At 38.2% G+C, this 23,088-nt stretch overlaps 1 protein-coding gene across 1 annotated transcript in view; it reads right to left on the reverse strand.

Annotated features, from left to right (window-relative positions):
* Positions 1-23,088, reverse strand: part of TTN (titin) — a 282,573-nt gene that overhangs the window by 72,649 nt on the left and 186,836 nt on the right. Inside the window, exons 204-247 of the mRNA XM_014546416.1 lie at positions 22,739-23,005; positions 22,374-22,652; positions 21,881-22,289; positions 21,614-21,738; positions 21,242-21,508; positions 20,192-20,461; positions 19,799-20,101; positions 19,401-19,703; positions 18,943-19,130; positions 18,737-18,851; positions 18,347-18,631; positions 18,095-18,246; positions 17,199-17,346; positions 16,866-17,043; positions 16,273-16,394; positions 15,876-16,163; positions 15,475-15,771; positions 15,177-15,363; positions 14,598-14,713; positions 14,205-14,504; positions 13,715-14,014; positions 13,516-13,621; positions 13,215-13,411; positions 12,826-13,131; positions 12,449-12,727; positions 11,566-11,865; positions 11,163-11,465; positions 10,686-11,048; positions 10,061-10,363; positions 9,627-9,926; positions 8,892-9,188; positions 8,503-8,787; positions 8,124-8,417; positions 6,178-6,477; positions 5,751-6,059; positions 5,472-5,662; positions 4,468-4,897; positions 2,776-3,084; positions 2,494-2,642; positions 2,375-2,407; positions 2,146-2,275; positions 1,755-2,054; positions 1,342-1,659; positions 83-379 (exon numbers count right to left, since the gene is read on the reverse strand). Of these exons, the coding sequence (XP_014401902.1) occupies positions 83-379; positions 1,342-1,659; positions 1,755-2,054; positions 2,146-2,275; positions 2,375-2,407; positions 2,494-2,642; positions 2,776-3,084; positions 4,468-4,897; positions 5,472-5,662; positions 5,751-6,059; positions 6,178-6,477; positions 8,124-8,417; positions 8,503-8,787; positions 8,892-9,188; positions 9,627-9,926; positions 10,061-10,363; positions 10,686-11,048; positions 11,163-11,465; positions 11,566-11,865; positions 12,449-12,727; positions 12,826-13,131; positions 13,215-13,411; positions 13,516-13,621; positions 13,715-14,014; positions 14,205-14,504; positions 14,598-14,713; positions 15,177-15,363; positions 15,475-15,771; positions 15,876-16,163; positions 16,273-16,394; positions 16,866-17,043; positions 17,199-17,346; positions 18,095-18,246; positions 18,347-18,631; positions 18,737-18,851; positions 18,943-19,130; positions 19,401-19,703; positions 19,799-20,101; positions 20,192-20,461; positions 21,242-21,508; positions 21,614-21,738; positions 21,881-22,289; positions 22,374-22,652; positions 22,739-23,005 (10,998 nt within the window). The remainder of the gene's footprint in view (positions 1-82; positions 380-1,341; positions 1,660-1,754; positions 2,055-2,145; positions 2,276-2,374; positions 2,408-2,493; positions 2,643-2,775; positions 3,085-4,467; positions 4,898-5,471; positions 5,663-5,750; positions 6,060-6,177; positions 6,478-8,123; positions 8,418-8,502; positions 8,788-8,891; positions 9,189-9,626; positions 9,927-10,060; positions 10,364-10,685; positions 11,049-11,162; positions 11,466-11,565; positions 11,866-12,448; positions 12,728-12,825; positions 13,132-13,214; positions 13,412-13,515; positions 13,622-13,714; positions 14,015-14,204; positions 14,505-14,597; positions 14,714-15,176; positions 15,364-15,474; positions 15,772-15,875; positions 16,164-16,272; positions 16,395-16,865; positions 17,044-17,198; positions 17,347-18,094; positions 18,247-18,346; positions 18,632-18,736; positions 18,852-18,942; positions 19,131-19,400; positions 19,704-19,798; positions 20,102-20,191; positions 20,462-21,241; positions 21,509-21,613; positions 21,739-21,880; positions 22,290-22,373; positions 22,653-22,738; positions 23,006-23,088) is intronic.

Consider the following 23,088-nt stretch of genomic DNA (forward strand, 5'->3'; position numbering starts at 1 on the left):
AGTAGAATAATTTTGAAGCCAAACATTACATTTATGAACAGAAAAAACACACACAGTTCTCATAAAACCATGCAATCCTTACCAAGGACATTCAACCTCATCTCCTTTGATGCTGTTCCCAGGTTATTCACAGCTGTAATGGTATATAAGGCAGTGTCACTCCTGCGAGACTGTGGAATAACTAAGGTGCAAGTATCATCCACCACGAGTTTATTGATATGGGTGTCATAGATCACAGGTTCTTTATTATCAGGCTTCTTTGGAGGAGCTTTAAACCAGGTTAGTGTTGGGAATGGTACACCTTTAATTTTGGCCACGATGCTAACATCAGTTCCTTCTTCAACTTCCATGAATTCTTTTAGCTCAATTGATGGTGGGCCTAGATTATTAAAAACAAATATTTTCATTAGGAACAAAAAGCACTAAAGGATAGAAAATAGAATTCACAGTGACCATAAAGCTATTTATGGACAGACTTTGTAGCCCAGCCCGATATAAAGAATAGATCTGTCTTCAATTACTTTATACCAACTTGGGGAACAGGTATATGTGGTCATCATCCTTTATCTACATGTGGCTCTATACAGCTAATGACTGTCACTTACCTGGCATCATTATGCATGTAGATATTGAGGAGGGGCAGAGAGAAGTGAAAATTGTAGTTGCATAGGCATGAGAGTTCTTACATGATATTCCCCTTAGTATTTATGCAGTTATGAGGGACCTATTGTGTTAATTCTGAGATGAATTCCCCTTTGAAGAAATATAACTGATAGTAGAGGCAAAGCAAATGTCTATTTTCCATAAATTTAGTATAAGAATGTGCAAAGACTGTTGTGACTATGGCCCTCCTAAATTTAGAAGAATTGAATAAATACACAGCAGTAGTGATAGTAACAATAATTAGAGGAAGAATTATTACCATATTTGTGTATATATTTTATCTATTAAAATGGATATGACTTTTTCTCAAACAGATGAAAAAATAAGTGGGGCTTAGCAGTTGCTGAGCAAATAAATGGCTATTTTCTGCCCCTTTTGAGGAGCATGTGGAAAAAGTGCTTTGACTTCTGATAAGTAAAACAGCATGCATGGAGAAAAATTATCTTAAGGAAGTTCCAAGCATCATCTTATTTAATGAAGGAAAAGTTAATATGTAAGGGAATATGATAATTCTGTAGCAGTTGAGGGAATGAGTGATTGAGTAATGTGCCCATGTCCACACTCAACCCACAGTGGCTTCCCGATGTATAGACATATCTCTTTTTATTTTGGACTATTATTAAACGTCTAGAAAGACATTCACGAAAGGATGTTCTCTAATACTATGTTGGTGCTTACATGTCTGGTCTTTGATAATCACAGGACCCACAGTGGCTGAAGGTTTGCTGACTCCTGCCTCATTGACAGCTTTGACTCTGAATTCATATTCCCCACCCTCTACGAGGTCTTCCACGGTAAATTCCAGTTCTTCCACATCACGCCGATTGCACTGTTTCCATGCTTCTTTCTTTTTCCCAGTAGGGTCCCATGCAAGGCACTCAACAATATAGTGGGTGACAGGGGAGCCTCCATCATTCTTTGGGGGTTTCCACGACAGGTGTACCGTGCTCTTTGTTATGAGGCCAATCTTGAGTTTAATAGGAGGATCAGGAGGATCTTTAAAAATAGTTAAAGAAAGTATTAAGCATTGGTTATAGCTATGTATTTTTCAATTTGGAGAAGGTATTTTAATCATAGATTTTAAAACTTACATATTGGGTCCCTGGCAGTGGTCCTCTGAATGGTTTCCACAGGTGGGCCAATGCCAAAACGGTTTTCTGCACGTACGCGGAAGAAATATTGCTGTTCAGAGATGAGATCAGGAACTAAAAATGTGGTGCTTCCACAGTTTGGATTGACTTTAGTCCACGCTTTTCCATCAATAGTTTTCTTCTCGATGACATAGCCTTTGATCCTGTCTCCTCCATCATCATCTGGCATCTTCCATGTAAGTCGGCAACTACCCCTTGTGATGTCACTGACTTTCAGATCTTTGGGTGGCCCTGGTACATCTGTTGAATGCATATCACAATATAAGCAACGTTGCTTTTTAAAACAAATAATTTGTTCTTATTCCATGGTGACTTTTAAAGTCTTCCTTACCCATGACTTTAACTCTGCAACTTGCAGTCTTTTGTCCTGCTTTATTCTTGGCTGTGATGCTGTATTTGCCTGAATGAGATCGTTTACACTCCGGAATAATAATGACTGATGAGTTTTCAGCAGTCTCCACCTGTACAAAACCCCCCAAACAAACAGTAGTTATACCTTGAATGAAATAATAGAAGTATTGAAGTCAACTAGATTCTGAATCTTTTCCATTTTATCTTACCTGTGCATCTTCGGGTATATCATGAACTCCATCCTATTAGAAAAGAAGATGGTCAGTGGTTGTATAAATATTCTTTAGAGTGATTCAATGGGAGACACATAGAATTATAATTTTCTCACCTTCATGGCCTTCTTTGCCTTTCCATCAAATTCCCAAGAGGATTTTGGTGTTGGGCGCCCCTTGATGACAGCAGGAATCCTAATCTGTGTGCCAGCTTGACAAGTCAGACTGTCCTGTGCTCCAATGTCAATGTAAACTTCTGGTGCCTCTGTAACACCACGAATAATAGAACAGGATTTAGCTCACCGTATGCAATAAAGTAACTGACATATCTTCAGTAAATTAACCCATTTAATAATAATATCCAAAGGTGAATGCATAGGTGGAATAAGGACCAGTACCTTGAATATCAGTTGCGGGGATCTCTCCAGTTGTATCACTTGGTTCGGATTCGCCAGCTTCATTGACAGCTTTCACTCTGAACCTGTACTTTCTGAGTTCTTTCAAATTCGGCACCACACATTCACAGGTAGTTAGAAGTTTATCTGGCTCATTTACTCTTTTCCAGTCAGTGGTTCCTTCTTCTTGCATTTCTACGATGTATCCTTTGATGGGACTGCCACCATCTTTGGCTGGAGGTTTCCATGCCAGCGAGATGCTGGACTTTGTTTTATCTTTTACCTCTGGGCAAGAAGGTGGCCCAGGTGGATCTAGTAAGAGAAAAACCCCAAACGTATAAAGTTTTGAAGCTGATGGAATGCTAGATTTATATACCACAGGGATGTTGTACTGGACATGATCATTTTTTATTTTTACTTGATTAGAATATTAAAATAGGAATGCCAAAAGAATAAATTACTTTCTAGAATAGAGAAATATAGAAAATAGTCTATTTTCAGTTAGCATTAGTGCAAAAACAAAAAAAGCAAACAACTAATTGGGATTAGAAAGACTACTTTGATCTCTAGATAGATCTGTATTCTATTTACACATGATTAGTGAAAAGCTATTTTATTTTTGAGATCCCTTTGAAGAGATACTGCAATATGTTCTACTAGAAACATTTTAATTAATTCACCATAAAATTAAAATTAAAAATGATTTTATCATTAGCTGGTAAATTTTTGAACACAAACTAATCTTACGACCCTACACAGTCATTGTCTACAACAGAGGTCCTCAAACTTTTTAAACAGGGGGCTAGTTCAGAATACAAACTAATCTTAAGACCCTACACATGCCTGGACTACAATAATCACATAACAATCCTTTACATTCTTGACAGTGATTTATAATTTCAGAAATTCTTTTACTCTATTGATCTTTTTAACCACAGCTCTTCCCTCTTCAGTACCTAGCATAGTTCCTTGCCCATATCACATGTTCAGTACTACCTTACTGAGTGAATGAGTGGCTACTACTTCATTTTATACATTATGATCCATATAGAACTTTTCAACAAATAGCAAAAGTTTTTTCTAGAGAATCTAATCAGATATATTATACAATAAATGCAATTAATCATTAAGGCCATGGAATTTTAATTTTTGAACTGATCTGCTCATAGATATTTTAGAAGTCTTTTTCCTTTTAGTTGACCCCACAGACGGTGCTTGAGAATCTTATACGTTTTTTTCAATAAATATTACTGAATATTTAACAACATTTTGCTTTTTGTTCAATTCCTACTGGAGGTTCTGACTATTTAGTGAGGGAGATAACTTTCCATAGTATCGAATGAGATCGGATTTATTAAAGTATGGGAGCAGAGAGGAGCTTATGTCAAGGGTCATTGTTATGTGATTTCTCATACAAGTACTAGGTTTAATCCAAGAGTTTAAAAACTATATGGTTTTATGTTTGTGTTTGTATGTATATATACATATATATAGTTGTGTATAGTGTATGTATGTATATAAATAAATATATATACACATATACATACCTACTTTTGATAGTCTATATAAGTATGAAACTTCTAACTTAAAAAAAATAAAATAATTTGGCATAGAAAAATAGAAGAAATTTAAAAGCAAAATTATTCAGTTAGTGGCTTTGCCCTTTGTAAATTCCAGAAATGGAAGCATACTTACATATGGGATCTCCTGCAACCTCTGGATCTGATGGTTCACTGGGAGGGCCAATTCCTGCAGCGTTTATTGCCATTGCTCTGAACTGGTATTTAACACCTTCAATCAAACGAGGAACATTAAATTCCACGCCTTTTGATCCCACTTTGGTTATTGGTGCTCGGCTAACACGTGACCAGTAGGCACTTCCCTCTTCTCTCTTCTCCAGCCAGTAGCCAGTAATTGGAGAGCCGCCATTGTCCAAAGGAGGAGTCCAGCTCACTAGCATCGACCCTTTGGTGCGCTCTAAAACTTTTGGTTTTCCCGGAGCTCCAGGAAGGCGATAAGGATCTTGAATGGTCACTTTATCCGATTTGCACTCATCACTGATTCCATATTTATTCACTGCCCTAACTCGGAACTCATACTGGCCATTGGGGATAAGTTTCCAGAGCTGGAAATCAGATGAATAGTAATTTTTAAAAAAAGAATATACTTATGTTGATTTTCACTTATTTTAAAATTAATTATTTTGGTAGAGAAGACTATAAAAAATAAATCTATAAACTCTAATATATATATAGTTTAAAAATATGTAGACTCTAACATGGAGAAAGCTTTTAAAATGAAAATATCTAAATTTATTTTTTATTTTATTAAAAAAATTATTAGTGAAAGTATTACATATGTCTGCTTTTTTCTACCATTAACCTCTTATAGCCTGCCCCAGCCCCCACCCCAGGCCTCCACCACCTTATTGTCTATGTCCATGGGTTATGCATATATGCATACAAGTTCTTTGGTTGAACACTTCCCATACCTAATAGTGGATTTCTCAATTAAAAGAGAATTTGTATATCAAATAATTGTATTTATCAAGTGGCCTTATGTGCATGGTGCTACAAACTACAATGAGATTTTTTTTTGGTTTTGAGTTTAATCATTAAGTTCCAAGGTTATGCTAGACTGGTGTTTACTCAAGGTCTTGCCCTTTTAATGTGTATAAGAAAATATTTAAAAGAGTTTACCCCATATCTCTTCTCTACGGCAGTGTTGGTGACTTCCTCCCATTCAGATTTCTTCCTACTTGCATCACGTTTGTCAATGATATAATGGGTGATTTCACTGCCACCATTGTCTAGAGGGGCATCCCATGTCAAATAGCAAGATTCAGCTTTAATGTCTGTAACAGCAAGGTTTCTTGGGGGAGATGGACGATCTGGAAAGGAACCAAAAGAGGAGACTGAGAAGGCAATTCTTAAACAGACACTGGATTTCGTTTTGACATAAGAAAGCATGTTGCTTACCATATACTTCAACATGGACATTTCGGAAGACTGAGCCAAGGCGATTGGAAGCTGTAATTGTGTAAGTGCCTTTGTCCTGCCGGACTGCTTTGGGAATGATAACCTCAGTCTTTGCCTCACTTCGGGATACTTCTTCCTTGGTTATCTTCAGTGCATCAGTGGGTTTTTCAATCACAGTTTCATTCTTGGACCACTCAATCTTAGGCATTGGAAGGCCTGTCACATCTGCAGGAATGTTAACAGGCTCTCCTGCCATAACCTTGATAGTGTCTCCTCGAACAGACAGGCGCAATTTAATAGTTGGAGGCACTGTGAAAAAGAAGGACAAGAGAAAATTAGCGGAGTCATAAGGATATTTGCTCAACCTATGAGATAAAGGCAACGCTGTAAATTACGTTAAAATTATTATTATGTTCAGATTCCACACCTTCATCATCTTGTATGACCACGTTGAGAGGCAGGGATGGTTCACTTTCACCAACTGCATTGACAGCTTTGACACGGAACTCATACATTTGGTGTTCATCAAGGTTTTCAACCAGAAAAGATGTGGTTGGGCAGAGTCGCTTGTTAACTCTTTCAAAGTCAGGTTTGTCGTGACGCCGTTTTTCAATGATATAGCCTTGGATGGGGCTGCCACCATCACTGCGGGGCTCTTTCCAGTCAAGGGTGATAGTGGACTTTGTTCTTTCTGTATATGTGAGCCTCTCAGGAGACGTTGGAGGACCTTTAACCAGAAGCAAGTTGAAATGACAAACATGAAATAAATGTTCATATAAGAAATATTTCACTTCAAATTAATTGTGTGAAAAATGTTTTTGTGTGACCTAATCTTAATAATACCCATCTTTAAAATCCTTCTCCAAACATCTCCATTCCCTACTTACAGGCATTCATATAAGACAGAATTTTTCTTAGTAAACTTTAGCATTGAGATTGATTAAAAGTAAATCGAGGGGCATGTCTGCTTTTTTTATATTTAGCATTTTCGATATTTTTACCTCTGTCACTGGGGAAGCTTCCAATCTTAATGAACTAGGAGAGTGGGTCTGTGAATATTTGCTTTGGATGACCAACTGAGAGTAAAGTTTTATTGACAGACAGTGGATATGTCTACTGAACACGCTTTGAGTCATGTTGCCTCAAGTGTGGGCTTAAAATGGGGTGGAAAGAGAATTTATATAATGATGCTTTAGTTTGGTGTCCCAAAGGACAAAAACCAAAAGAATAAGCTTTGAATGGTGAAACTAGACCCCATCCACTCTTATTGACTATTAGAGGCCCAGTGCATGAATTTGTGCACAGTGAAAGGAAATTAATTAGAAGATATATTTTAGAGGCTGGGGAGGGACCACAGGCTGGCTCCAGGTCATGTCCAGCCTGTCTTGCCAAGTCCCCATTGGGGTCGATCAGGGCCAGCAGGACAGCTGGGAAGGGACTACAGGAGGGCTCCAGGGTGTGTTTGGCCCTTCTCGCCCAGTCCCAATCGGCCGGATCCCAGCAGCAAGCTAACCAATAGGTTGGAGCATCTGCCACCTGGTGGTCAGTGCATGTCATGGCAACTGGTTGAGCAGTCGACCGACCTATCGGTTGGACACTTAGAATATTAGGCTTTTATATATAGATTACTGAAACCAAAGCAGAGGTCTGTAGTGGAAGCCCATATGTGTTTAATACTCTGATACAACTTGACTATAGAGAAAATTCTGAGATGACTGTCACAGTGAGTGGTATAGGAGGTAACTGTTTTTTTTTAGGTGGTGGTGGAGAAATAATACCATCTGTCTCTTGGGGAATGGGTCCCAAGACTTTGTTTTCTTGGATGACATATAAATGTGCATTACCAGTGTGTGCAATTTTAGGGTTTCATATTTGTTCATATTGGTCAAGGAGATTTCCTATGGTTGGTTTTATTCCTTGATGGCTCTTCCTGGTTTGGGGCCTTCCAGGGTGGGGACTACTTGAGATCTAAAGGAAGACTAAGACATTTATCCTAAGGCAATATCTGTCCTGTAACCTTTCAAAAACAATGAACTCTCTTTAACTACAAGGCTATTAAATTAATTACTTCAGTGTATTCTATTGTTAAGATATAATATTTCTAAATTATTTTAGGTTCTTGCTAAACTCCAGTAAACTCAGGTTTTTTTTAGTACATATAACCATGGTTGGTTTTGTATAAAAAATTACAGTGAGCCAAAAATTATATTAAAATTATAGTAAATATGGTATTCTTAAAGGTGCTAGTAGTTATTAGATTTACCTTTCTTATTACTCCCTAGCTATAGATCTTGATACTATTGGGAGTTTGAAGCTATAAATAGAAACAAACATTATTTACTTTATACACACAATGAAAACCTTCTCTTTTACCTAGTGGATCAACTGCAAGAATTGGTCCTATTTCAACAGGCGGGCCACAGCCAAACTTGTTCTTGGCAATCACACGGAACTTATATTCTTGTCCCTCAAGAAGACCTGTGATATCACATTTAGATCTCTCAGTCTCTATGGGTTGTCTCCAAGTATGCATCTTGGCATCTTTTCTTTCAATAATAAAGCCCGTGATTTCACTTCCTCCATCATCTGCTGGATCAGACCAGTTCAGCAGACACATCTTTCTGTTTGTTACAACAGGTTTTAAGTCAAGAACTGGGCCAGGGACATCTGCAAAATAAAACAATGAAAAAAGTCAATGCAATAAAATAGTATAACTTGAAAATCCTCTAAAAATCCATGTAACATTCCTTACCAAAAACCTCTACCCTGACTGCTGCAAATTTGGAACCACAGCTATTGGTAGCTGTGATCACATATCTGCCATGATCTTTTCTCAATGCTTCCTTGATAATTAGTTCAGATTTGGTTCCAACGTTCTCTATTACAACACGGTCTTTATCCAGTTCTCCTTCTTCTATGGTCCACACTTTGGTAGGCACTGGACGGCCAGTTACCACAGCTGGAATTCTGAGAGTCTTCCCAGCCATTATTTGTATTCCAGCCTTAACAGAAACATCTAGTTCCACAGATGGAGGCTCTGTTGATAGAGAACAGTCAAACATTAGCCCAAGGAAGAAGGGGGGGGGGATGAGCCCATACCAGAAAAGTAGCCATAACCTTTATCATATAACTTTTAAGTACCTTGAGGTTCAGCCACAGTAACAGGTCCCGTTTCTCCAGGTGGTCCTTCACCCGCAGCATTGACGGCACTCACTCGGAGTTTGTAATCAGCACCCTCTCGGATTTCTTTGACAGTGTACTTACGGACCTTGATCATCTTCTCTGTGCAGCGTGACCATTCATTTGTCCCAACCAGTTGCTTATCGACAAAGTAGCCAATAATTTCCCCACCACCATTGAAAGCTGGGGGTTCCCATTCTAGTTCAATAGTTGTGGAGCTTGTGTCAGCGACTCTTGGGACAGGTGGTCCAGGTGGAGCTAGAATGAATGCAGATATACAAATCAAAACTCATTGATGGTTTTAAAATGTACAGTAGCTTACCTATCCCACTTGTTTTTCATAGTGCATTGCATATAACATGGGTAAGTACTGTTTTGTGAAACTTTTAAGTTACATATACGGATGCTTAAAACTTTACATTGTAACCTCCATATAGTGTCCATAGTCACTGCTATATTTTGTTTGATTTTCCAGTTTTATTGAAATATTAGTAACATATATGTAGGTTTAAGGTATATAGCATGATTTGATACATGTATATATTGTGAAATGATTACCATAACTTATTAACATCTCTATCCCCTCACATAATTACCATTTTTTGTAGTGATAATATTTAAGATTTGCTGTCTTAACAACTTTCAAGTATATAATCACCATGTTGTACCCCACTTTCTTCTGAAGATGTTACTTACAGATTGGATCATGCGCTGTTTTGGGATCTGAAGGGGGACTGAACTTTCCAGGTCCAGCGGCATTTTCGGCACATACTCTGAAGACATAGGTGAGTCCTTCTAATAGGCCTTCTACATTGGTCTTCAAAGCATTCAGAAGGTTTCTGTTGACACGAGACCAATGTGTACTATTAACCTCACGTTTTTCAAGCCAGTAACCCAAGATGGGGCTGCCATTGTCCTTTGGTTCATTCCATTTCACTAGCATACTGTTGCTGGTAACATCTTCCACAATGGGCTTATCAGGGGCATCGGGTGGTTCTGATTAAAGAAAAAATAACATATTTGAATTAATTTTTTAGTATGACATAAACATTCAAATTCAAAAGCTATGACAATGTATATAGCAGTGCATATGATCAAAAGGCAAAATTTAGATGCTAATGGAACCTTACCAAATGGATCTTTAGCTGTAAGTGGCTTTGAAACACAAGGTGGTCCAGGGCCAAACCTATTTTCAGCTCTTACACGGAAGAGGTACTCTTTTCCTTCAATCAGTTTTGTCACTGAATATTTGCAATGTCTGAGTGTTGAAGTGATAATAATCCATTCTGAGTCAGGTTTTGTCTTATCTTTCTTTTCCAAGGTGTAGTTTATAATTTCACTGCCACCATCATCAAGGGGTGGTTCCCATTTGCAGAGGACTGAGTTCTTTCTAATATCTTCAAATACAAAGTTGATCGGTGGTCCTGGTGTATCTAATATTTCAAAAGAGAATGGTGATTAAAAATTTGTGTAGAAATGGTTTCAGCAGAAAATTTAAATGTTAGCGTGTTTCCTTTGACATAAACTTTTCATTTTCCTATATCTGTCTATCTTTGTATCACATTAGCTAATGAATAACAAGGTTGGTTGATTTCTTTTACATAGCCAGCAGGAAAAAAAAATGGGACTAAGGATTCCTTGCTGAAGCCTTTTCCCACTTCTTTTAACTGCCCCCGAACAAACTTTTTATTTGAGTTTTACTAAAACACTTATGTTGACTGTCTTCCAGTGGGAAGGGTAGTTTTAACTACTTACCCAGCACAGTGACAGTACAAGGAGCTTTCGCGACACCATGGTCATTTTCAGCTTTGATCATATACTGGCCATGGTCTGGTCGAAGAGAATCTCGGACACGTAGCTGAGATTCTCCTTTTTTACTACTGTCAATACTCAAGCGCTCCACCAGTGGCAGGACAAATGGTTCTTCTTCTTGAACTTCACCCTTCTTTCTCCTAACTGTGGGTGCTACTCGTTTTTTCATTTCTTCTGGTGTAAGCACAGTTTCATCCTTTAGCCATGTAATAGTTGGGTAAGGTGACCCAGAAATTGTTGCATCAAGTGCTATTTCATCACCTCGTCTTACTTCTAGACTTGTTCTCATAATGACTTTTGGGGCATCTGTAATGATGAAAAAACAATAATTGTTTTCAATTCTGATTAAAATATCTGAAAAAACATTATTCTCATTTATTTGATAATGGGAAAACACCAACCCAATTAAACAAAACTTACCAATAGGATCTACAGCTTTGGTTGGAGGAGTGGCCCGAGAAGGTTCACCAATACCAGCAGCATTTTCTGCTCGCACACGGAACTGGTATTCCTTTCCCTCTTCAAGTCCTTTTGCTGTATAGGTCAGGACTGGTACCAGGTGTTCATTGCATCTCTTCCACCTTTCTTCACCCTTAGCAATCTTCTCTATGATGTAACCCATTATCTTGCTCCCTCCATCGTACAAAGGTGGCTTCCATGTAATAGTCATTGCCTCAGCTGTAGGATTATGAACCTCAACATCTATAGGTGGATCAGGGGGCTCTGAAGAGCAAGAGAAAAACTGTTAATATAGGAAAGTCCATCTTCTTAAAATAAATTGCATATCAATTCCTAGCTATATTGCATTCATGCCAAAACTTACGCTTTGGATCTTGAGCAATGACTGGATTTTTTAGTTCAATATATTCGCCTCCACCAATCTTGTTGACAGCTTTAACACGGAAGAAGTATTCACCATTTGGTATGAGGTCTTTTACAGACCAAGATAGTTTATTCTCACCGGACATGACTGGTATATATGTCCTCCTCCCAGCTTCTCTGCGTTCCAGGACATAATGTAGAATTGGGCTTCCACCATCATATTCTGGTGGTTCCCAGGTTAATTTACAAGAACTCTTGGTCACATCACTTGCTTTAATATCTTTGCATGGTCCAGGTAGGCCTATTGAAAATAAAACTTATAATTACTATTGTAATCTGAAAAGTCATGTTACTAGTATACTCTTTCTCTAAGTGGGACTATTCGCATTTTGGGTGGGACAATCTTTGAGATACAGGAGTGTCCCTTACACTGCAAGTCATGTAGTATCCCTGGCCCCCAACTACTAAATGTCAGTAGCTCTCCCTTAATCTTTGTTCTCAGAAAAAAATGGCCTCCAACTTTCCAAACACCATTTGTGTGTTTGGGAGGAGGGGGCAGAAAATGTTACTACCCTAGTTGAGAAGACTATGGAACAATGCAAAGACAACTAATAGGAATATTGGTTATTTTAACATTCTTTGGGTATTCTATATCTTTTGCTTAAATTAGTACTAAACATACAGAAGTAATTTAGTCTAATCAGAGTTTAACTACCTATTATGTCTCTTTACAATTGTTTTGCTTCTCATATTGAAAGAAACAATCTGAAAGGGCATTTAGCTTACAAATGGCCAATTCATGAAGAAATTTATACTAACATGACAAACTTAACTATTTTCCCAACACATGAGGAATGACTGGTGTTTTATCAAAGAATGCTTACCTATGACTTTGACATTGATGGAGGCAGTTGCTGAGCCAAGCTTATTTTCCAGTGTAATAGTGTAAACTCCTGCATCGGCATGGACACTCTTGGGAACTTCAAGGTTTGCTGAGAAGTGATCGCTCTTCATTGTTAGTCTATCACTTGCTTTAACTTCTTTGCCATCTTTATGCCAACTAACGGTTGGAACTGGGACAGCTCTGAAGGGAACAGGAATGCTTAATTTTTCACCCTCAATAACAACAATGTCATGAGTCTCCAGATCAATTGTTGGCTGGCCTGTAAGATATAAACCAAAAGAGGATAAAAGAGTATGTCAAAATGCAATGCATGAGTAAAGCCTGTTTTATTAATTATAAAAGGAACTGTGTTCTTACAGTCTGGGTCTTTGGCAACCACATTTTCGGAGATTTCAGATGGCTCACTGACACCAACAGCATTGACAGCTCTCACTCTCAGCACGTACTCCTTATCAGGAACAATACCTTCTTCAACCTTGAATTTTAAGTCTTTTATGGGGCGAGAATTAACTCGCATCCATTTCTCAGTGCCTACTGGACACATTTCAACATGGTATCCTATAATAGGACTTCCACCATTTTTCTCTGGAGGCTTCCAAGCAATGTCAATGTGTTTTCTTCCAGCATCAGTTACATGCAGGTCAAGGGGAGGTGAAGGTGGACCTGAAAAAAGAGTGAACCATTCATATCCACAATCTCATCATTAAGCTCTAGACAATATTCTTTGTATAGTCAGCACTACTTACTTCTTGGATCTTCAATTGACAGAATTTCTGTGGGTTCACTTGGGTGACCAACTCCAGCTTCATTTTCTGCCCGAACCTGAAACTGGACTTCTGTGCCTTCAATGACATCAGTTACTCTGAAATTACAGTCCGGTCCTGCAGTCCTTCCAGCTTTTACCCAACGGGTACCTAACTTTTCTTTCTTCTCAATGATGTATCTATCAAAATAACAAAGCATTTCATTAGCATCAATAGAAAAAAACAAAGTTAAGAATTTTCAGCCATTTGTAAATTATTCTTTATGCATTAATTAAAATCCTACCTCTGTATTGGTCTTCCACCATCATTTTTAGGTGGTTCCCACTTCAGGTCGACATGTCGTTTTGTCACATCCACAACTGTGAGAGCATAGGGTGGTCCAGGGGTGGCTGAAAACAAAATAGTCAATGGTTAGAAAAACCAGAGGGAACAGTGATAATCCACAACAAATGGTGTCATAGAGATTAAGTTAAAGAGCATACTGAAGGTGTCTTTGGCCAGGACAGAGTCCTCAATTTCACAATAGTCACTTTGTCCTATGGCATTTTCTGCAGCAACTCGGAACACATATAAAGCGCCCTCTGTCAGTGGGGTTACTGTGCACTTGGTGTCCTTGACAGTGGTGTCTACTGTTTGCCAGCCTTTTCGCCTCACGTCTCTCTTTTCCACAATGTAGTTGGTGATGGGGGATCCTCCATCTTTCTCAGGGACTGTCCACTTCAGGTCTGCTGTATTTTTGGTGATATTAATAACTTCAAGCCAGCGAGGTGGTGATGGAGGATCTGAAGAAGAATAAAAGAAAAACAAGTATAATTTTTTATTGTCCAATAATCAGTTTTCACTAAATTATCTAGGAAGTTGTATGGCAAGGATGAAATAATCTAGTAATGAGTTTTTCATATTTTCTCATATTGTAGTTCTGAGATATACTTTAGGAGAATTCATATACCCTAAACATCAAGAATGACTTACATAGCTTCTCCCGACAAAGCACAGGGTCGCTGGGTTCACTGGGTTCACTTTCCCCAGCCTTGTTCACAGCTCTAACTCGGAATGAGTATTCCTGCCCTTCCATGAGCCCTGGGAGCAAATGCTGAGTGGTGGGAACTCCTTCAGCCACTCGGACCCAGTCATCTGTTCCAGTCTTCAGCATTTCAATGACATAAGACTCAATCTTTGCCCCTCCATCGTGTTCTGGTTTTGTCCAACTCAATACCAATGATGTTTTGCCTACATCTTTCACGGTTGGTTTTCCAGGGGGCCATGGAGGATCTGCAAGCCAATGAAAGGAAATCAACATTTAGATTTGTCAAAAAGGAGATAGTATAAGCTTCAAAAGAATCGCATAAAATATATAAACAGTACCTATGGGATCCTTTATTAAGATTGGTTCAGTTGATCTACTTGGTTTTCCAGGCCCAGCAAGATTTTCAGCCAGCACACGGAATCTGTATTTTTTCTTATTGGTGAGACCTTTCACTCTGGATTAGGAATAAAATGCCAGTTGAATACCATGATAAGAAGCAGAAACCTGTTTATTTTACATAGAAGAGGCTAATTTGTTTAAATTGTGAAAAACTTATTTGGAAATTTAACTGAAAGCATTCCAAAATAAATTTAAAATTGCTTTTTAACTATCACACACTTTAGATTTGGCTAAATTTACCAACCTAATTATAATACTATAACAATGATCATTATCATAATATCCTGGAAGACCAAACACTTTGAAACTTCCAGAAAGTTAATATTTTTTAGTAACTTAAATGTGTCCTTGGTTGGAACTCATATCAATTTTCAAATTATGTGCTAATAAAAAATATAAGTAAAAATAATTTAAAAAATTATAGTAATATATAATCAGGTATAATCAAAAGGAATAAAGAATAAACATTTGTATGCACTATAATAGTTTTAACATCTTGATAGAGATTGTGGGCATACCTGTATGTTGTGTCCTTTATTGGCATCTTATTGCATTTAACCCATTTATCGGTATCAGGATCTAATCTTTCAACCCAGTACCCAGTGATTGGGCTGCCGCCATCATCGTCTGGCTCACACCATGTGAGAGTCACTGCATCTTTAGTGATATCAGAAGGTTCCAGGCGAGTTGGAGGTCCAGGTGGATCTATAGACAAGATAATGATATGTGTTAAATGTCCTATATATAAATATAACACCTAAGTCCAAGTTTGACACAAGCATCCTTTTTCTCCCCCCAACTGATTGAGAAACTTACCAAACTGAAATTTGGCTGTTATAGGAGCGGCCTGAACTGGCTCGCCAACACCATACATGTTTTCTGCAGCAACTCTGAAGAGGTATTCTTTATTGGGTGTTAATTTGGTTGCCTTGAAATTCGTATCCTTGACAGTTGATGAGAGCTTGTGCCACATATCACTGTCTGTTGCTTTTCTCTCCACAACATAGTTAGTGACTTTAGATCCACCATCATCTCGTGGGGGGTTCCATGTGAGAAGACATGACTCGTTGGTCACTTCTGTGATGTCAAAAGCAGCTGGTGGTCCGGGTTTATCTATGGATGACATTACACATGCAGAAAAAAATCATTTAAAATGTTTTATTTGAAAAGGTGGCTGCTATGAGTTTGCCTATTTTTAAAGCAAGAGCCTCTCTTACCTAGGACATTCACTTCTACCACAGCGGTGGCCCGACCACAGGCGTTCACAGCCTCAATGATGTATGTGCCAGTATCACTTCTCTTACTATCGACGATGGTCACTGTGGATTTGTTAGGAACATTTTCAATGGTGATTCTATTGTCCTGCTTCAGAAGCTTATCAGCCTTTGTCCAAGTTATTTTAGGTTCAGGTTTCCCGGTTACAGTGGCAGGAAGTTCAATCTTAGTTCCTGCTTTCACAGTGAGACCGGCAAGGAGCTTCACGTCAAGGAAAATTTCTGGAGCCTCTGAATTGGAAAGAGATTATTTACAATGTTAACAAGTTCAAGCAGAAGTAAATTCAGAGGCCTGGCTGATAAAACAAACAAACAAACAAACAACAACAAAAATAAATACCCTGAGTGTCCACAGCCTGGATTTCATCTGTGGGTTTGCTTGGTTTGCTAGCACCTAGCCTGTTCAAGGCCTTCACGCGGTAGGAGTACCATTGGCCTTCTTCAAGACCTGTTACTTGCATTCTGTCAGAAAGCAAAATAGGTTATTTTACTATAATGCATATAATCTGTTCCACCGGGTAGTATTCATAATATTTCCAAAATTCATACCCCCAAAACAATAGTATTCTTTAAATCAATTCTGGGTTGCTTCAATATTGTAACTAATGAAAACCCTGAGTAGGGGATTAGTTCAACAGCAGCACTTTTTAACATTAGACAGGCACAACAGGGGAATCCTCAACGAAAAGTACCTAACATTTAGATTTTTTCCAAAAGAAAGCTCATTTTAGTAACAGTAAACATTTACTCTTGTGCCAAGATTGTTTTAACCATGACCAGGGATACAAATAGAAGTTGTTTTGAATGCTGAGGGTTATTCATTTCATAGTAGGGAAAAACTGTTTCCTAGTTCATACACACTAAGAAGGTGGCAAGTAAGTTGTTGACTTTTTCTAGCAGCTTAGTTATTAGAAATATGATTTAAAAACATACTTTGTTTCTGCAACTGGCTCTCCACAGGCGACCCATCGATCAGAACCACGTGGACATTTTTCAACTAAATATCCTTTGATACGTGAACCACCATCATATTTAGGTGGATCCCATGTTAGGAAGATGCTCTTGGCTGTTCGATCTCTCCATTTAACATTCTCTGGTGGGTCAGGTACCGCTGTAAGATTTTAAAGAGAGAGTCAGTCTTATATAGGCCATCTATGAAATCTTCATATTGTCACCCTATGTATTTTCCTCATAATTTCAACTCCAGGTCTAAAGCAAACACAGGTAACAAGAGGCTAGGTGAGAAATCATTAAGGAAGTACTCACTTGCAGGAGCTGACATATTTACAGGTTCATCAACATATGCAGGTTCTCCAGGGCCACACTTGTTCCGAGCACAGACTTTAAATAAATATTCTTTTCCTTGAACAAGATCAGGAACTGTGAATTCTAAGTCAGTCACAAAGTCCATAACCTGGGACAGATAAATACAGTTAATTAGTTGTTTCCCAAAACCCTTTGCCCAAGTCAGAAGATTTTTTTTACCATGAGCAGGGATACAAATGGAAGTTGTTTTGAATGCTCAGGGTTATTCATTTCATTTTAGGGAAAAACTGTGAAGTAATATATAAAATATTTGACCCTTAATATAAGGTGAATCTGTTTCATGATTCATATACACTAAGAAGGGGCAAATAAGGTGATGACTTTTTCTATCAGCTTAGTTATTAGAAATATGATTTTAAATCAAGATAAAAATACTAATGAGTATAAACTGAGGGGAAAAAATGGACAGATTACACCGACTAAGGTAATCTAGTGGAATGAGAAGTATGACCACCAGAAAGAATTAAATACTTAATGTAACTAAGGTAATCTGGTGGAATGAGAAGAAGTATGACCACCAGAAAGAATTAAATACTTAATGTCCTTAGAATGGCTTATAGCTTAATAGGGGCATATTGGTTACTAATCAGGTACCTAGTAAGTGGTTATGTTTTTGTTGTTGTTGCTGTTACTTTTATAAAACAAACCTAGTTGAAAATTTGGTAAGGTTCACAAAATAAGGCAATTATATCAAATCTTGGTTGAGCTACCTCAGAAAGCATTAGCATTAATGCATTTAAAAAAGCATCACAGCAAGGTAAAAGTAAAAACATATAAACTTTTCATGGCATCCCAGAATTGTGAGATTTCCCTACTCTCCCTACAAAAAAACTCACTTTAGTCCATGTTTTCCGGCTGACTTCTCGCTTTTCAACAAGATAGCCAGTTAATGGACTTCCTCCATCATCATCTGGTGGCTCCCAAGTCAGATGTACTGAGTCCTTGGTTATGTCACCAAATTTCAGTTCTTTGGGTGCACTTGGGCGAGCTGAATAAATACAGTCAGAAGTCAATATCATTAATAGCTTGAACCAAGATTTATGAATACTGTCAAATCACTTTAGATAACAAAAGGTTAAGTAACTTACCAATTACATTGACATCAATTTCCCCAGAAATTGCCTTCACAGGATTTTCCAGTTTCAGTGTATAAATTCCCTTGTCTGGACGTTCACTTGGAGAAATGACAAGTTCAGCATAGGCAGATAAGGTTTTCATTTTCACACGATCCCCTTCTTCTAATACTTGATCTCCTAGAGACCAGGTTGCAGTTGGCCTTGGATAGCCTGTACTTGGAACCAGGATCTTGATAGGATTTGGGACAATAATTTCCAGACCATCTTTAAACGCACTTAAGTCCATTGTTGGTTCAACTACCAAGAAGAAAAATGAATGAGTTTCCAGTATTATACTTAAGTCCCTGTACCCTGAAGTAGCTATGTGCTGTTCCCAAATCTAAAAACAAAATATACACTTACCAAAAGCATCATCAGCAGTTAGAGGACCAAGAATTTCAGATGGATCTGAAACACCAGCTTCATTTTCTGCAGATACTCTATATAAATATTTATTTCCTTTTTGTAATCCAGTAACCTAAAATTATGAATCAAATATTTGTAAAAAACATATACATTTAAATGCATGATCATACACTGAATATGGTTTTTAGATACAAATGCCCTACCTTGTAGGTCAGTTCAGGGACCAGTTTCATATTGCAACGGATCCATTTATCTTTCCCTTCTTCACATCGTTCTATTATGTAGCCCAGGATTGGGCTTCCTCCATCTTTCAGAGGAGGTTCCCATGTGAGCTGAACTGATGACTGAGTCTGATCTGAGGAATTTAGGTTCACAGGAGGACTTGGTCTCTCTGGAGTGAAAGAGTTGGAGCATACCATTTAAATCAGTGACAATGTATTAAGACAGTGCTGGAACCATTTCTACCATCCCCATTAAAATACCAGGTTCACTGAATTCACTAAATAGAAGCAGTAGAAGTCTACATTTTTATAATTTTCAAATTTTCCTGATGTTCTACCTTTTCATTAACTTCAATTTGATTTATTTTAATTGATAGGCTTAATTTCTGGATTTCATGAAGGTGTTACTCCCCCCCGCCCCCTTTTTTTGATGGGCTTACCAATTGGATCAGAAACTTTGACGAAGGGTGTGGCTGCACTTGGTTTCCCAACTCCAATTCGGTTTTGGGCTCTGACCCGGAAACTATACTCCTGTCCTTCCACCACATCAGTGACTGTTGCCGATAGGTCTTCAGCTCTTACTGTCATGGCAGTGTCCCACCTGATAGAAGTCTTGTCCCTTAGTTCAATGACATAGTTTGTGATCTCAGCACCTCCATCATACTCCGGTGGTTCCCATGTCAATGAGACACCAAATCTATTCACATCAGTGATGGTTACATTCAGAGGAGGGCCTGGAACATCTGGATTTCATCACAGAAAAAAAATATAGCCTTTGGTTATTTCAGGGATAAAAGCAAAGATAAGCTACTCTGCAATTTATTTTAAAAATTCTTACCGTATTTGCTCTTTGCTTCTACCGGGTTGTCAGTCTCTACTGGCTCACCAGTGCCAACTCTGTTTCTTGCACTCACACGGAATAGATACTCGACTCCTCCTTTTTGTAGTCCAGTGACAGTAAACTCACAACTGTCTGCCCGGTCAGTGGCCAGAACCCAGGTCTTTCTCTTGATGTCACGTCTTTCAACAACATACCCTATGATTTTGCTTCCACCATCAGTTAATGGTTCTTCCCAAGCGAGGCCCACTTCACCATCAAATGTTTCTGTCACTTCTAAGTTACGCACTGGTCCAGGAACATCTGAAATGCACATGTAATTTTTTTTTTTAAGTGTGTTACCATGCTTTTAGTTGTGCTTTGCCAATTAAGTCCAATTGACTCAGGGCTTACCAATAACTTGTAAATTGATGAATGCTTCTGCTTTTCCATGTTTGTTCTGAAGCACAATTTTATATCTCCCTTTGTCTCCTTTCTTGGCTTCTAAAATTCTGAAGGAAGTTTGTTCAGCTGTAGTATCTACCGTTTTTGATGACAGAGCTTCATTTTCTTTAAACCACTCAGCTTCTGCTTTGGGGTAGGCATCATAGGGCACCACCATTGTCAGAGGCTGGCCGACATCAACCACAAGGTCTTGATCAGCTGTCTTGATTTTAGGTGCCGCTAGTGAGAAAAATAACATGTCAATGCTTTTGAGTTATGCCTTTGTAGTCCAGCTATACCACAGTTTCTTTACTATGCATTTGTTAGCAAATATTGGCTACATAACCTTAGATGTATATCACAGTAACTTTTCAGCAGAGCACACTAACTGAGTTTAGAGTTCTCATATTGCAAATTATCGGACTGGAGAATAGAGAATTAAGGATAATATAAAACCATCAAAGCTCTATTCTTTGCCAAAAGTAATAACAGAGGACTAAATATAGTGCAAAACAAGTTTTCCATTAAAAATAAATAAATTAGGCACCTCACACTTAGTTCAAAATAAACCAGACACCATTTTTCTTATGTATAAGATAGACACTAATGGCTTTTTCATAATAACAACCTATAAGGATGTGTTAGAAGTTTAAGTCAAGATGAGAACAGACCTAAGAGGCCTGACAGGGGTTTGGAAAACAGAAGAGAATTGGGTTATTGCAAGGTCTGGGTTTGCTGGGAAGATTCTCAAGGTGCTAGGTTAATCCTAGAAGGTAGTGAACAGCTGCCATGTGACAAAGATTGTTCAAGATTCTGGTGTGTAGAGAGGAATGCTATTAGTTTCCCTTTACTCAGGACACTTTGTTGTAAGAGAAATTAGCATAGTTAACATGAGCATAAGGCTTAACAGGAATAAAGGGCGTTCACAAGCATTATCTCACTAATTAACTGTGAAACCTGAAACTTACACAGTATCTATGACATTGTGGGGATGTTTGAAAATAAAAGAAAGGGACTTACCTGCCAGTTCAAGCTTAGCTCTGGCTTCTTTGTCTTTGGCAATAAATCTGTATTCACCCTGGTCACGGGGCTTAATATCACAAATCTGTAGCCTGTGTATCTTTCCTTCACTCATCATCTGGTGTTTGTCACCCTGGACAATAATCATGTTATTTCTTAGCCACTGAACTTCCACCTTATCTTTGTTGAGCTCAGCCAAAAAGATAACATCAGCCCCGGGGGCTTCGAGAATATCTTGGGGAGGCCTGATGATCTCAACAGGGATTTCTGAAAAGAAAATGTGAGATCATAATCCAAATATGTTTGTATTTGGAGTAACAACTTTCATAAACTGATACTAATACTAAAATTGTCCTTTCACTTAATACGTACCTTCCACAAAGAGCCTAGCTCGTGACTTCCTGTCTTCTACTCCACAAGCATATTCACATTCATCATCCAGTCTGCAATCTTTGATAATGAGTCTATGTATACTCCCATCTTTTTCAAATTTGTATCTAAAAAGAGAGGTTGACTTACTGGTTAGCTTGCACAATGACCACTAAATTGCCAAAAGTGTGTGTGTGTGTGTGTGTGTGTGTGTGTGTGTGTGTGTGTGCATATATAAACAGAAATAGAGATTAAGAAGCTTTTGCTTACTTTTTGCCTTCTTTGATTTCTCTCCCATTTCTGTACCATTTTACATTTGCTTTCTCTCTGGACAGCTGGCAGGAGAAGACAGCATCATCAAACTCGGTGACTGTCTGGTCTTCCAAGTTTTCCACAAATTCTGTAGGAGCTTCTATGATGAGAAGCTCAGCGACAGATTTATCTTGTCCAGCAGTGACAATGTATTCACCCTCATCTGGGAAGCCACAGTCTTTAATAATGAGAGAGTGCTTATATTTATCAACTCTGTATAAAATGCGGTTGTCAAAAGCCACTTCTTCTCCATTTTTGGTCCATTTCAGTGTTACATTGAGACGATTCACCTTGCACCAGAATGTGACAGATTTCTTTTCCATTGTTTCAATATCTCTAAGAGGTTCAACAATCCTAAGGTCTTCCTCTGTTGTAAAGAAGAATAATGTTGATTTTGTTTTCATAATAGAAATTGATTTTAAAAATCACTCATGCCATAGAAGTGACTTACCTTCCACTATCAGATTGGCTGCACTCTTAACATTTTCACCTCTATGATTGGTCAGAGACACATTATAGTTGGCTTGATCATCTAATCGCGCATCTCTAATTCTGAGGGTGTAGACCAGGTCTTTTTGGAGAATGATGTATTTTGAACTATCAAATATGGCTTCCTCATTTCTGAACCATTTAGCTTTCGCACCTTCAGTATTGACTTCGCAGTTGAAGACGACTTCTTGTTGTTCTTTCACACGGGTGTCCTTAAGAGGAACTATGATCTTGAGTTTTTCTGAAAGCAACCAACAAGACTTTATAGTATGAAGAAAGCCCAAAGATACAAATATGAGTAAACTGTAGAAGCAAAAACAAATTTACCAATTACTGTCAAGTGAGCTGCTGCTCTGGCAGCCCCAACCATGACGACATAAGTGCCCATATCTTGTAATGTGGCATCTTTCACCACGAGGACCCTCTTCTTGCCATCAGCAATAATGTCATATTTATCTCCAGATTCAAGTGTATTATCATCCCTCTTCCACTGGACTTCAAAGCTTTCCTTTGATATAGTACAGACAAATTCAGCCTTTTCTCCTTCAAGTATTTCAAGGTTTTGAGGCTTTGAGATAAATTCAGCAGCAAGTTCTGGGAAGAAAAGAGTTGCAAGATATTGAAAACTTAAGCATTTGCACCTTGAATACAACAAATACAAATTCCTTAAAATATTA

Source organism: Myotis brandtii, unplaced genomic scaffold, assembly GCF_000412655.1.
Source record: "Myotis brandtii unplaced genomic scaffold, ASM41265v1 scaffold112, whole genome shotgun sequence".
Classification (NCBI taxonomy): Eukaryota; Metazoa; Chordata; class Mammalia; order Chiroptera; family Vespertilionidae; genus Myotis; species Myotis brandtii.